This window comes from Pristiophorus japonicus, chromosome 2 (assembly GCF_044704955.1).
Source record: "Pristiophorus japonicus isolate sPriJap1 chromosome 2, sPriJap1.hap1, whole genome shotgun sequence".
NCBI lineage: Eukaryota > Metazoa > Chordata > Chondrichthyes > Pristiophoridae > Pristiophorus > Pristiophorus japonicus.
This window is the reverse complement of record NC_091978.1, coordinates 173,786,813-173,802,634: the sequence shown is the minus strand read 5'-3', so window position 1 is coordinate 173,802,634 and position 15,822 is coordinate 173,786,813. Positions and strand designations below refer to the sequence as shown.

General features: G+C 44.5%; 1 protein-coding gene across 2 annotated transcripts in view; it reads left to right on the top strand.

Moving 5' to 3' along the window:
* The window catches only part of n4bp2 (NEDD4 binding protein 2), a 141,601-nt gene extending 126,969 nt beyond the window's left edge, over positions 1-14,632 (top strand). For both annotated transcript variants that reach the window (XM_070870377.1, XM_070870374.1), the window contains one exon: positions 13,481-14,632. In XM_070870377.1, the coding sequence (XP_070726478.1) occupies positions 13,481-13,526 (46 nt within the window). In that variant the 3' untranslated portion in view covers positions 13,527-14,632. The remainder of the gene's footprint in view (positions 1-13,480) is intronic.
* Positions 14,633-15,822: the final 1,190 nt, after the last annotated feature.

Genomic DNA, 15,822 nt, shown 5'->3' with positions numbered 1-15,822 from the left:
ACTGGCACCTGGGAATCCCTGGCCCAAGACTGCCCAAAATGTAGGAAGAGCATCCGGGAGGGCGCTGAAGACCTCGAGTCTCGAAACCAAGTACAGACAGCGGAAGGAGCGTCCGGCAAACCAGGCTTTTCTTTCATCCACTGTCTGTCCTATCTGTTAGAGATTGTAATTCCCGCATTGGACTGTACAACCACCTGAGAACTAATTTTAAGAGTGGAAGCAAGTCTTCCTCGATTTCGAGGGACTGCCTATTATGATGAGTGTGAAAGAAATGGCTTGGGCATTGCAGGGATGTTTTATGGTGCTAGTATGGGGTGATGCCAACCTGGCACATGTGGCAGCCAAGGTGTACAGCACAAGTGAAGTAAATGTGGCCATGGTGAGGCCATCCTTTGCATCCCAGGCAGCAATGTGGCCATGTACTGATGTCCTGTGTCACATCAGGTGGTTGCTGAGAAGGCCGTTGTTGGTGATGCTGATATGCCTAGTGATGTTGGGGCTGGTCATGGTGGGATTCTGAGGACCAAGGTGAGATTTTTTTTCAGGGGCACTGATACTGCTGGAATAGATGGCAGGTGAAGTTGAGATGATGGAAGCAATCTGTCAATGGTGAGAGAGGTTGCTTCAAGGAGGTGATACTGGATAGAGAGTTTACTCCAAACACTTCCAACATTCCTAAAACTGAAAAGTGAATTCAAAATCCTGAAAGCTGCAGCTTCTAACATTGGAAAATGAACAGCTGTGAACTGGTAGCTTTTATACCACTTTTGCAGCTGTCACCTATTCAAAGCAATGGAGTGTTGTTGAAAACCCGACATACTTACCTGGCGTGATCCCCGAGCTGATGTGAAAGTCGTCAAAAAGTTGGGAAAATGGTTAGTCGCTGGTAAAATGCTGCTTAAATACCTTTAAGCAGCTTTTTAAGAATTTCAGTTGTTTGACCCATCGCTTAGTGCAGCACATTGGAAATTTACTAGGAGATGGGTTCAGAGCGGGATACTGCCCTGCTGTCAGTCTTTTAGATTTTGACAGCGGACCCGCCTCCAAACCAGTCCTCTGAGTGCCCATTGTTTTCAGCTTCTGCTATAAACTTGCTTCCCTTTCCCCCCCCCCCCCCGGCCCCACCAGTTACTCACTCCGGTTGTACCAGACCATGCAATATCTTGGTGTTCAAGCTTCAAACCCCATATCCCATCAACAGTTTATTTCCATCTCCTCAACATTGCTTCTATCTCAACTTCTCTGCCTCTGAAATCCTTAACCATGCCTTGCCACCTCTAGATTTGATTTCTCCAATGGTCTCCTCACTAGCCTCCCATGTTTTATCTTCCAAAAACAACAACTTGTCCCAAATTCAGCTGTCCATATACTGTACCAAGCTAAGTCCTATTGCCCGTGACCCCTGTCCTTACTCAGCTACACTGGCTGCCTACCGCAAACATACTGTATTTTAGAAACATAAAAACATAGAAAATAGGTGCAGCAGTAGGCCATTCGGCCCTTCGAGCCTGCACTGCCATTTAATGAGTTCATGGCTGAACATGCAACTTCAGTACCCCATTCCTGCTTTCTCGCCATACCCCTTGATCCCCCTCGTAGTAAGGACTACATCTAGCTCCTTATTGAATATATTTAGTGAATTGGCCTCAACAACTTTCTGTGGTAGAAAATTCCACAGGTTCACCACTCTCTGGGTGAAGAAGTTTCTCCTATTCTCGGTCCTAAATGGCTTATCCCTTATCCTTAGACTGTGACCCTGGTTCTGGACTTCCCCAACATTGGGAACATTCTTCCTGCATCTAACCTGTCTAAACCCGTCAGAATTTTAAACGCTTCTGAGATCCCCTCTCATTCGTCTGAACTCCAGTGAATACAAGCCCAGTTGATCCAGTCTTTCTTGATATGTCAGTCCCGCCATCCCGGGAATCAGTCTGGTGAATCTTCGCTGCACTCCCTCAATAGCAAGAATGTCCTTCCTCAAGTTAGGAGACCAAAACTGTACACAATACTCCAGGTGTGGCCTCATCGAGGCCCTGTACAACTGTAGTAACACCTCCCTGTCCCTGTACTCAAATCCCCTCGCTATGAAGGCCAACATGCCATTTGCTTTCTTAACCGCCTGCTGTACCTGCATGCCAACCTTCAATGACTGATGTACCATGACACTCGGGTCTCGTTGCACCTCCCCTTTTCCTAATCTGTCACCATTCAGATAATAGTCTGTCTCTCTGTTTTTACCACCAAAGTGGATAACCTCACATTTATCCACATTATACTTCATCTGCCATGCATTTGCCCACTCCCCTAACCTATCTAAGTCACTCTGCAGCCTCATAGCATCCTCCTCGCAGCTCACACTGCCACCCAACTTAGTGTCATCTGCAAATTTGGAGATACTACATTTAATCCCCTCGTCTAAATCATTAATGTACAATGTAAACAGCTGGGGCCCCAGCACAGAACCTTGCGATACCCCACTAGTCACTGCCTGCCATTCTGAAAAGTACCCATTTTACTCCTACTCTTTGCTTCCTGCCTGCCAACCAGTTCTTAATCCACGCCAGCACACTACCCCCAATCCCATGTGCTTTAACTTTGCACATTCATCTCTTGTGTGGGACCTTGTCGAAAGCCTTCTGAAAGTCCAAATACACCACATCAACTGGTTCTCCCTTGTCCACTCTACTGGAAACATCCTCAAAAAATTCCAGAAGATTTGTCAAGCATGATTTCCCTTTCACAAATCCATGCTGACTTGGACCTATCATGTCACCTCTTTCCAAATGTGCTGCTATGACATCCTTAATAATTGATTCCATCATTTTACCCACTACCGATTGTCAGGCTGACCGGTCTATAATTCCCTGTTTTCTCTCTCCCTCCTTTTTTAAAAAGTGGGGTTACATTGGCTACCCTCCACTCCATAGGAACTGATCCAGAGTCTATGGAATGTTGGAAAATGACTGTCAATGCATCCGCTATTTCCAAGGCCACCTCCTCAAGTACTCTGGGGTGCAGTCCATCAGGCCCTGGGGATTTATCTGCCTTCAATCCCATCAATTTCCCTAACACAATTTCCCGACTAATAAGGATTTCTCTCAGTTCCTCCTTCTGACCCCTTTTATATCTGGAAGATTGTTTGTGTCCTCCTTAGTGAATACTGAACCAAAGTGCTTGTTCAATTGGTCTGCCATTTCTTTGTTCCCCGTTATGACTTCCCCTGATTCTGACTGCAGGGGACCTACGTTTGTCTTTACTAACCTTTTTCTCTTTACATACCTATAGAAACTTTTGCAGTCCGTCTTAATGTTCCCTTCCAGCTTCCTCTCATATTCTATTTTCCCTGCCCGAATCAAACCCTTTGTCCTCCTCTGCTGAGTTCTAAATTTCTCCCAGTCCCCGGGTTCGCTGATATTTCTGGCTAATTTGTATGCCACTTCCTTGTCTTTAATACTATCCCTGATTTCCCTTGATAGCCACAGTTGAGCCACCTTCCCTTTTTTTATTTTTACGCCAGACAGGAATGTCCAATTGTTGTAGTTCATCCATGCCGTCTCTAAATGTCTGCCATTGCCCATCCACTGTCAACCCCTTAAGTATCATTCACCAATCTATCCTAGACAATTCATGCCTCATACCTTCAAAGTTACCCTTCTTTAAGTTCTGGACCATGGTCTCTGAATTCACTGTTTCATTCACCATCCTAATGCAGAATTCCACCATATTATGGTCACCCTTTCCCAAGGGGCCTCGCACAACGAGATTGCTAATTTATCCTCTCTCATTACACAACACCCAGTCTAAGATGGCCTCCCCCCTAGTTGGTTCCTCGACATATTGGTCTAGAAAACCATCCCTTATGCACTCCAGGAAATCCTCCTCCATCGTATTGCTTCCAGTTTGGTTAGCCCAATCTATATGCATATTAAAGTCACCCATGATAACTGCTGCACATTTATTGCATGCACCCCTAATTTCCTGTTTGATGCCCTCCCCAACATCACTGCTACTGTTTGGAGGTCTGTGCACAACTCCCACTAACGTTTTTTGCCCTTTGGTGTTCTGTAGCTCTACCCATATAGATTCCACATCATCCAAGCTAATGTCCTTCCTAACTATTGCATTAATCTCCTCTTTAATCAGCAATGCTTCCCCACCTCCTTTTCCTTTTATTCTATCCTTCCTGAATGTTGAATACCCTTGGATGTTGAGTTCCCAGCCCTGATCATCCCGGAGCCACGTCTCTGTAATCCCAATCACATCATATCTGTTAACATCTATTTGCACAGGTAATTCATCCACCTTATTACGGATACTCCTTGCATTAAGACACAAAGCCTTCAGGCTTGTTTTTTTAACACCCTTTGTCCTTTTAGAATTATGATGTAATGTGGCCCTTTTTGTTTCTTGCCTTTGTTTACTCGGCCTTCCACTATTGCTTTTTACATTTCTACCATCTGTTTCTGACTCCATATTACTTCGCCCTGTCCCGCTGCATAGGTTCCCATCCCCCTGCCATATTAGTTTAAACACTCCCGAACTGCATTAGCAAATGTTACCCCGAGGACATCAATTCCTGTCCTGCCCAAGTGCAAACCGTCCCTTTTGTACAGGTCCCACTTCCCCCAGAACAGGTTCCAATGTCCCAGGAATTTGAATCCCTTCCTCTTGCACCACTGCTCAAGCCACGTATTTATTCTAACTATCCTGCTTCTTCAAATTCCTGCATGTCTTTGTGGCACCCTCACTTTGTAACATTCTCCAGCCTTGTACCCATTCTCACACTCTAGTCTTCTGACTCTAGTCCATTGTGCATCTTACCTTAATTTGCCCCACCTCTCACTTTGGATCTCCCTCCTAACCCCCCTATCCACTTTTCCAGCTCCCTCTCCTTATAAAATAAAATTCTCCAAACTCACCTTTTTGGCCATGCATTTAATCAGTCATTCTAATCTCCCTCCATGGCATGGTGTGTATTCTTCTACCTTTCCAAATGGGAAGTGATTTGGAGATTTCATTACATTAGTCTGTGTGTAAATGAATGTTGTAAATACTGGGGGCTCGACTTTCCACTTGACATCGCTGGCCTAGTACCCATATATCGCCCAAAACGGCCTGCTATCGCCCATTTTGACTGAAAAGTGAAAAGTTAGGCTGGAACATCACCGGAAAATTCTCCCCCCAGCTTTTGGCTCACATCGCCCAGCCCAACTTTCGGCACATCGCCGGGCTGATCGCTCGCCAAGAACATCGCTGGAGAATAGTTGCTTTTCCCGGGCCTTCCTCGCAGAACTCGGCACTACGGATGCCATTTTCAACGTCGGCGGAAGGGAGGAGGCTGCTAAAACAAGGGGCTTATAATTTGTGAGTAATTTAAGGGTCTTTTACAGATAAATCCACTCAAATTGATATATTTGCATTTATTTTAGTAGAAAGGGTAGTTTAGTGGTAGAAAGTGCATTTATATCAACAGTGATAGTAATAGTGATAGTGATGGGGCCTGCAGCTTCTCTTACTTGTAACTGCTGAATTGCTGGCATCTGAGGTTGAGTTAAGGGAAGGGTTCAGTGAAGGGGCCAATCGAAGAGGTCGCAGCCTAACGAGTGGGCAGAGGAGGAGACCGTACAGCCGACGAACTTACAGGGAAAATCAATCTTATCTCAACTTGTCTGAGAACATGTGCCTTCGGAGGCTGTGCTTCCGAAAGGAGGTCATCGATGAGATATGCCAGCTCATCAAGGGGGATCTGCAGCCTAACAGCACCATCAGGACCGCACTGCCCACTGAGGTAAAGGTTACTGCGGCACTATCCTTCTACGCACCGGGCTCCTTTCAGGCTTCAGCTGGCGACATCTGTGGTATCTCTCAGCACGCCACACACTGCTCCATTCGACAGGTCACTGAAGCCCTTTACACATGCAGGATGGACTTTATAAGCTTCCCTATGGCCGGGGAGGGCTTTGGGTTTCTCCAGAATAGCAAACTTCCCCAAGGTACAGCGAGCAATAGACTGCACGCACATCGCCCTGAAAGCACCTTTGCAGGGTGCGGAGGTATTTCGTAACCGAAAGGGATTTCATTTCCCTGAATGTGCAGCTTGTTGTCGACCACAACCAAATAATCATGGCAGTAAGTGCTACTTTTCCAGGCAGCATCCATGATGCGCACATCCTGCGTGAGAGCACTTTCTTTGACATATTTGACAGTCAGCCAGAAGGTCATGGTTGGATGCTGGGGGATAAAGGATATGGCCTTGCCAGCTGGCTCATGACCCCCCTGCGTAATCCCCAGACGGAAGCCGAGAAGCATTACGATGGCCACAGCTACAAGCAATATCATCAGACAATTGGAGTGCTCAAGCAGCACTTCAAATGCCTGGACCACTCTGGAGGCAGCCTACAATACCATCCTGATCAGGTCGCTGAGTTTATTGTGGTGTGCTGCATGTTGCATAACCTAGCTATAAGGAGAGGACAATTGCCAAATGGGATTGCCGGTCCACCTCAGGAAGGAGTGGAGGCGCAAGAGACAGACGAGGAGGAGGAGGAGGAGGAGGAGGAGGAGAAGGCGGCTGGTGAGGACCTCGGGGAGGGCAATCAGCCTGTCGATGAATCCATGGCCCCACGCCCCCCCCTGCAAGACTGGAAAAACCCCGTGGGAGTTACGCGGCTGCAAAACTGTTGTGTCAACAGCTCAGAAATGAACGCTTTGCATGAACTTACATTGGGAACAGTTACAGTTATGGTTATCACAAAACAACGTTTGCGTTGTTACGTTTCATCCTTGTCTAGCCTGGCCATTGTTTTACAACAATTTTTGCTTAACGTACGTTATTAGAAGACCTTACACAAAAATTGTAAATTGAAATAATTTTTTTAAATTAAATTAACGCGAAATGTATAAATTATTGCAACCCCCACCTACCCCCAAACCCACACCCCAACAATAACAATAACTATATTAGCATCAGCACCTGCGGCCACGTTTCCTTCCAGATCCTTGCCCCCCACCCCCGCCTGTTTTGGTCCCTGGGTGACACCGAGACGACGCTGGCGTGTAGCGGGCAATGTCAAGATTTCCTGCCGTGGTGGGTGTGATGGTGGCACGATCACCTGTTGGGGGGGCGGGGGGGGTTGTTGATGGGGAAGGCGAAGCAGGGGGATCGCATTCCAAGTCAGAAGGAAGTACGTCCTCCTGACTCGCTTGTGCCTGTTGTCTGCGGCATCACGGTACATTTGTGTGCAGTGCCGTGTTCCGCCAACAATGCATGCCGCAAGGCATTGGTGGCGTCGGTCTGCGCACGCATCTCCACGACTGTCTGTTGTGACACCCGGGAAAAGTCCTCCGTGAAGGCCACAAACACATGGAGATGGTCGTGACTAATCGCGACTACCTCCTCGCACACTCGAGGCAAGTCCTCCATGCGATCGGCCAGGGTAGGCGTCTGCTCGACTCGTTGACTCTACCTCCGTGATGTCTGCGAGGGCACTAATGTGCGCCTTGGCATCGCCAGCTGCACTCCGCTTGGTCCTGCTGCCTCAACGACCGACGTTATGGGTAGAGCTGCGGAACACCAAAGGGCAGAAAACGCTAGTGGGAGTTGTGTGCAGACCACCAAACAGTCAAAGTGAGGTTGGGGATGGCATCAAACAGGAAATTAGGGATGCGTGCAATAAAGATACAGCAGTTATCATGGGTGACTTTAATCTACATATAGATTGGGCTAAACAAACTGGTAGCAATACAGTGGAGGAGGATTTCCTGGAGCGTATAAGGGATGGTTTTCAAGACCAATATGTCGAGGAACCAACGAGAGAGCTGGCCATCCTCGACTGGGTGTTGTGTAATGAGAGAGGATTAATTAGCAATCTTGTTGTGCGAGGCCCCTTGGGGAAGAGTGACCATAATATGGTAGAATTCTTCATTAAGATGGAGAGTGACACAGTTAATTCAGAGACTAGAGTCCTGAACTTAAACAAAGGTAACTGCGACGGTATGAGACGTGAATTGGCTAGGATAGACTGGCGAATGATACTTAAAGGGTTGACGGTGGATAGGCAAAGGCAGACATTGAAAGATCACATGGATGAACTTCAATAACTGTACATCCCTGTCTGGTGTAAAAATAAAACTGGGAAGGTGGCTTAACCGTGGCTTACAAGGGAAATTAGGGATAGTGTTCAATCCAAGGAAGAGGCATATAGGGCCGAAGTTTCCACATGATTTGCGCCTGATTTTTAGGAGCAACTGGTGGAGAACGGACTATCTTAGAAATCGCAATTCTCCACATTTTATTTTCTGCAGTTCTAGTCAGGTAGAACAGTTCTACTTTGGAACAGAATTTTTTCTTCAAAAGGGGGCGTGTCCGGCCACTGACGCCTGATTTCAAAGTTTCCACAGTGAAAACGTACTCCAAACTAACTTAGAATGGAGCAAGTGAAGATTTTTGTAGAACTGAAAAAACCTGTTCTACACATTAAAAAATTAGGCGCAGGTTACAAATTAGGCGTAGGGAACGAGGGGGGGGAGTGGAGGGGGGGAAAGGGAAGTCATTAAATTCTACAATAAATCCTTAGTTATACTTATACAAATATTATACAAATAAATCCAACCTGAATAAACATTTATAAGCAAAGAAAAGATTAAATAAACCATCTTCCTACCTGTGTGAAAGTGCTTCAGCCATCGTTCGTTGCCGCGGGGGGTGGGGAAGGAAACGGCCGTTTGTTGCCGCGGAGGGGAGGGAGGGGAAGGAGATAGCGGTTTGTTGCCGCCGTGGAGGGGAGGGAGGGGGAGGAAACCGTCGTTTGTTGCCGTGGAGGGGAGGGAGGGGAAGGAGACAGCGGTTTGTTGCCGCCGTGGAGGGGAGGGAGGGGGAGGAAACCGCCGTTTGTTGCCGTGGAGGGTGGGGAGGGGAAGGAGACAGTGAGAAGGCTGCAAGAAGCCTCAGTGCTGATGTGCGATGGCAATGTGCTTTTATTAAAAAATGTTCAAAAATTAAACAGCTACAAAGAACTACAAAAATGGCTGAGTGCCAATGTTTCCTTCTCACCGCGTGCGCGAACGCTCCAACGCGCACGCGCAGCATTGCCGGCAGTAAAAAAAGCTAATTTAAATAGTACCCGCCCCCTCCCACTTACAAAATCGGCGCGAGTGTCGGTTCCGCCCTCCCGGGCGCCGCGCCAAACAGACAAGGAGCTGCAAAGCGCTCGTGAATAGCGTGTTTTTTTTTCTGCCGCTGTTTTTTATCCTGTGGAAACTTGGGCCCATAAAGTGGCCAAAAAAAGCAGCACACCTGAGGGCTGGGAGAAATTTAGAATTCAGCAGAGGAGGGCGAAGGGTTTAATTAGGAGGGGTAAAATAGAATATGAGAGTAAGCTTGCAGGGAACATAAAAACTGACTGCAAAAGCTTCGACAGATACGTGAAGAGAAAAAGATTAGTGAAGACAAATGTCGGTCCCTTGCAGTCAGAATCAGGTGAATTTATAATGGGGAACAAAGAAATGGCAGACCAATTGAACAAATACTTTGGTTCTATCTTCACTAAGGAAGACACAAATAACCTTCCGGAAATCCTAGGGGACTGAGGGTCTAGCAAGAAGGAGGAACTAAAGGAAATCCTTATTAGTCAGCAAATTGTGTTAGGAAAATTGATGGGACTGAAGGCCGATCAATCCCCAGGTCCTGATCGTCTGCATCCCAGAGTACTTAAGGATGTGGCCCTAGAAATAGTGGATGCATTGGTGGTCAACATTCTATAGACTCTGGATTAGTTCCTATGGATTGGAGGGTAGCTAATGTAACTCCACTTTTTAAAAAAGGAGGGGGAGAGAAAACAGGAAATTATAGACCGGTTAGCCTGACATCGGTAGTGGGGAAAATGTTGGAATCAATTATTAAAGATGTAATAGCAGCACATTTGGAAAGCAGTGGCCGGATCAGTCCAAGTCAGCATGGATTTATGAAAGGGAAATCATGCTTGACAAATCTTCTAGAATTTTTTGAGAATGTAACTGGTAGAGTGGACAAGGGAGAACCAGTGGATGTGGTGTATTTGGACTTTCAAAAGGCTTTTGACAAGGTCCCACACAAGAGATTAGTGTGCAAAATTAAAGCACGTGGTATTGGGGGTAATGTAATTGACGTGGATAGAGAACTTGTTGGCAGACAGGAAGCAAAGAGTAGGAATAAATAGGTCCTTTTCAAAATGGCAGGGCAGTAACTAGTGGGGTGCCGCAAGGTTCAGTGCTGGGACCCCAGCTATTTACACTATACATTAATGATTTAGACAAAGGAATTGAATGTAATATTTCAATTTGCAGATGACACTAAGCTGGGTGGTAGTGTGAGTTGTGAGGAGGATGCTAAGAGGCTGCAGGGTGACTTGGACAGGTTAGGTGAGTGGGCAAATACATGGCAGATGCGGTATAATGTAGATAAATGTGAGGTTATCCACTTTGGTGGTAAAAACAGGAAGGCAGATTATTACATGAGTGGTGACAGATTAGTAAAAGGGGAGGTGCAATGAGAATTGGGTGTCATGGTACATCAGTCATACAGGTACAGTGAAGAAGGCAAATGGCATGTTGGCCTACAGAGCGAAAGGATTTGAGTATAGGAGCAGCAAGGTCTTACTACAGTTGTACAGGGCCTTGGTGAGGCCACACCATGAACATTGTGTACAGTTTTGATCTCCTAATCTGAGGAAGGACATCCTTGCTATTGAGGGAGTGCAGCGAAGGTTCACCAGACTGATTCCTGGGATGACAGGACTGATATATGAAGAAAGACTGGATGACTAGGCTTCTAGTCAATGGAATTTTGAAGAATGAGAGGGTATCTCATAGAAACATCTAAAATTCTGACGGGATTGGACAGGTTTGATGTAAGAAGAATATTCCCAGTGTTGGGGAAGTCCAGAATCAGGGGTCACAGTCTAAGGATAAAGGGGTAAGCCATTTAGGACCGAGATGAGGAGAAACTTCTTCATTCAGAGTTGTGAGCATGTGGAATTCTCTACCACAGAAAGTTGTTGAGACCAGTTCATTAGATATATTCAAAAGGGAGTTAGATGTGGCCCTTATAGCTAAAGGGATCAAGGGGTACGGAGAGAAAGCAGGAATGGGGTAGTGAAGTTACATGATCAGCCATGATCATATTGAATGGTGGTGCAGGCTCAAAGGGCCGAATGGCCTACTCCTGCACCTATTTTCTATGTTATTATGGCCGCAAATCCCAAAGGTGAGAGTTCCCCCGGTGGGCTGCTAAGGGCTTCCTTCACCATATATTCATCAGGATCATTAGATAATGGCTGGTCGTTGTCTTCCTCCTCCTCCTCCTCCTCCTCACTACCCGTGAGGACCACTTGCATCCGGGGAGGTGCAGGTTGAGGTCTTCCCTCGCTGCGCATCGGTGTTGTTGGACCTGCAAAACACAATTGAGCTTATTGAGAATATTAGAACGGAAGTGTACACTTTCTTGTACTGCGCTGGCATACGAAGCAGAATTAGCACTTCTACAATAAATGAGACCAAGAGACGTTACATAATAATGTACATATGTTAGTAGATCTATGTGGAATCCAGTGGCACATAGAACTGTGGAGGCTGGAGCAGTCGGAGATGGACAGATTGATTATGTGAAGGGGACATAACATGACATCATTCGTATATTATAATGAAATGACGTTGCATTACTTTAACACTGCTTGACACATTACTCACCTGATGCATCGGAGGGCTCTGCAAAACCACGGGTGGTGGCCGAGCGACTGTGGGTCCCCACAAGTGCAGCTGCTCGCTCCTCGATGTCAGTCGGGCTGGAACTCAGATGGGCCCTCTCCGGTGCTCCTCTGCTGAGCCTTGTTGTAAGAAATCTTCCTCTGCAAATGTGAAAAGAGTATAATTGATTAGGTACTGTCATGGAAAGACAACAATTTCCAACTATATATGTTAATAGGGTTTTTATCTGCAATTGGTGCACAGTTATAACAAAGATTGTGTTTAGGAGCTAATGCTTGATACATACATCTGTCGACTGCAATCTCCATTGAAGTCAGCATTGGCTATAAGGAAAGGACAACAAATGCCAGATGGAATTGCTGGTCCACCTCAGGAAGGAGTGGAGGCGCAAGAGACAGACTAATGTCCAAAAGTGTCCCAGGGTAGACAGTGAGCAAGGGCAGCTTTCCCTCCAGTCCATGCTGGGTCTCTGTGTAAATGACAGCAGCCAGAGAGACTTAAAAAGGGCACAGGTTCATAGCCCTGCCCAGATCTTAACGGGGAGTATATGTAATACATGTATGAATAACGAGCTTAAATTCAATCCAGGAGATTAATTAAAATTATAATTATTAAAATAACAATTTACATCAGTAAAATATAAATTGCTGCTTACTCTTGCCGAAGCAGCTAAGCTCATCCAGCGCATCCGGCACTGGCCGGACCCCCTCGCCTCATGGGAAGTCGAGGAGATCATGTCGGCAATCTCCCCCCAAATTTTGCAATAAATACGGGATGGGGGTTTTTCTCAAGCAACCCGGGTTAATAGGCCCCATCGGGAGTGCACCTCAGTGACGGGGGCCTCATTTGCTTCATGGGAAATAGGAGAAGGGTTTTGACCTCTTCCTCCCACCCACCCCCCCCCCCCCCCCCCCCCAAATCATGCTCCGATTCTGACATCTCTTTTGTAATGACATAAGAACATAAGAATTAGGAACAGGAGTAGGCCATCTAGCCCCTCGAGCCTGCTCCGCCATTCAACAAGATCATGGCTGATCTGGCCGTGGACTCAGCTCCACTTACCCGTCCACTCCCCGATCTGTATAAATCGCTGTCTTTTCTCTCTCCTCTCTTTCACTGCCTTCCTCCTCTCTTATAATAATCTGTATAAATCTCTTTCAGTCTTTTCTCTCTCCTCTCTTTCACTGCTTTCCTCTTCTCTCGGTATCCTCTCTCTCTCTCTCTCCCTTCTGCGCATGTGCGGATGACCTCTGACCTCCCAAAATGCGGTAAAACCGGTCTCGTGCAGAAGGCTGTTGCTAGGGAAGCTTTTGCCTTCCACATCGCTGGCCAATCGCTGGGCCCACATCACATCGCTGGCCTTTTGGGCGATAGCCAGCAAAGTGGAAAGTCTAGCCCTGAGTGTGCTTCATTCATTACTGCTGACAGATTTTGGTCCTGCACTGAACATTGTTGGTATGAGAAATATATCTTGGGTTGGGGTTGGTGGAATCTGTAGATAACCATACTGATTACAAAAAGAAACTACTTGAGATTTCAGCAAAACTGGGAAATCTAAAATGTTTGGATAAGTAATCTTGCATTATTGGTGTAATGTTTACTGTCATGATTCAGTTCAACTGCTTAATATTGGCAAATGCATCAATTTGTATTTGGTCCTCACTGCATAAATTACAAAATTTTCAGATGTTAAATGTGAATGGGTGTGTTGACTTAATGTGTGCTTGGTTTGTTACAGGTTCACGGAGCCACAGCAAGGTGTTGTGAAAATCAGGTTGAAGTGAAGGATGATTTGACAACAAGATTTCCTTCCTAATTCTGAGAGTATGCAACTATCTTATCGACTTAGAGTTAATGCACTGTATCAAACATTTAAGTGTACAGTGCTTTTTTTTAAATGGCAACACTCAGGAAGATCAAGCAGGACTGAATACAGTGAAACTTTTTTTTTATAATCAGCTCCCTTTATAGTGAAATGTTGTAATTACTCCAGTCTACTTAAGAGTACCTGTTTGGCTCCTACTAAAGCATCTTTTACACTGAAAATGTTCTGATAAATGTACTCGAACATGGTTAGGAACTGTCTATTCTGAAACATCTTGGGGTTGCCAAAGCTATTCACTCTGTTTTGTTGATTGTTCTGATATGCATAATCATAGTTTTTTTTTAAATCCACAACTGCCTGTGCTGATCTGAAGTAAAACTTGAAGGGATCTAGTCCTCTATACACTAGTGAGATTGTGGGTAAATTGAATTTTTTTTTCAAGAAAGAAAAACTTTTAAAGTTTTAACTTTTAAAGTTTTAACTTTTGTAGCCTTTTGCACAAAAATTAAGATTGCAAATGTGACGTCCAGGTTTTAACTAATAAAGTTCTTCACTCTGCTTGATATTTACTATAATTTTAAAGTAGTAACAATACAACACATTTTAATTTAGTTTGAAATTTGATGCAATAATGGTGGGGTAAAGTGTTGTCAAGAAAAATAATTTGCTCTTTTTTCAGTAAATATAAAGTTTTTAACCACTATTTTGTTTTTAAAAGTTGTGAAGTTGCAATGCAGCAAATATTTGTAGACTGAAAATACCTCTGTTGAGACAGAGAAAAAGAGCACCAAGTATTGGACTTTGCTCAGCACTGCTTAACCATGAATTAATATTCGAAACTTTACAAGAGATCTGCGTACATTATTTTTATGCAAATCTGTTACTTTAGAGATTATAGAGTTTTAAAAAGACACTATTTAAAACTTATTCATCAATTTTTAATTGGACAAGTTTGCAGAAGTCTTGCGTTGTAGTGACTGTATTGGATTGCATTTTGTTGGATTAGAAATTATGTACATTTCCACCACGGAATATGTAATAAAGACAACGTGCTTAACGTTATAATGCTGCTCAGTAACTAGATTCAAACAATGCAACAAAGAAATTGGGTCTATTCTGTTTTACAAAGCTTACAAATAGTTTAAAACTGTGCATTTTGTTTCCAACTTTGATCCCTGTCCTTTCTCCCCTATATACTTCCACATTTTATTGTGATTGAGAAAGAAGTGATTATGATATTGAATATTATCTGACAGTGTGCCATAATCCAATCATAGCCTAATGCTTAGCAGATAAGACTGATCATTTAACTGTGTAATAAAATATTTGTAAAGAGAGGCTTTTTCAGTACTTCACACTCTCAAAGTGGTGAGACCACAATTCAGTGCTGAAATAGTGACCATTGTTGGGAATGAACAGAGGGAGAATGTTTTGGGGATAATTTAAAAGTTGCGCATAAAGATATCAACTGAGTTTGTAGTTGTATAGAAGCGTGTTCCTCTGGTCACTAACTGTACATACATATGCTCATTACTACCTACACATGACCACTTTAGTTAGATTAAAATTTTAAAAATATTTTAGAAGTTTCTTCCCAAGACACTTATTGTCCCTTGCTCCTCAGCCTGTGCTGCAGTTTTGTGCCTTGCTTGGGAGTGACCGAAGAGATTCTCCCTTTTCTTCCATCTCCATCCCCCCCCCGCCCATGGATCCCTATGTTACATGGCTAAAATTGGTAACAGTGTGAGGAATCAAGTGCAGACCCACAGTCAAGCACTCCAAGGTGCAGCATTTGGAGTTATAACATACCATCCTCCTGCCTATCAGAACTAAACTTTCAAGTGTGGTCATTAAACAAAATATTTTAAACATGGTGGAAACTGTATTTGTGCAGCAATTAATACCTTGAGTACCTAAACAATGTGCTAAATTTACACCACATTAAAATGCACAGATGTTTAATAACTGAACAAGACAGCAATTAAATATATAGGAAGTGCTCTCTCAACCAAGCGGGTTGAGCAGAAAGTAAATTATGTGAAGGGAGGAAGTCGACATTGATCCCTACTTGTGATTTCAGCAGACAAAAGAAGCAATCGTGTTTACAAGGTTCAAAAAGGCACTGAGCACCTGATTCAGTTTATATTTAATAAATATATATATGTTTCTGACAAAGAAAAATATCCATTAAAGTTTATTTAATGGATTGCTGTGGAGCTAAATGCAGTTGCAAGAATGTAGTTTTTTTTAAAAGG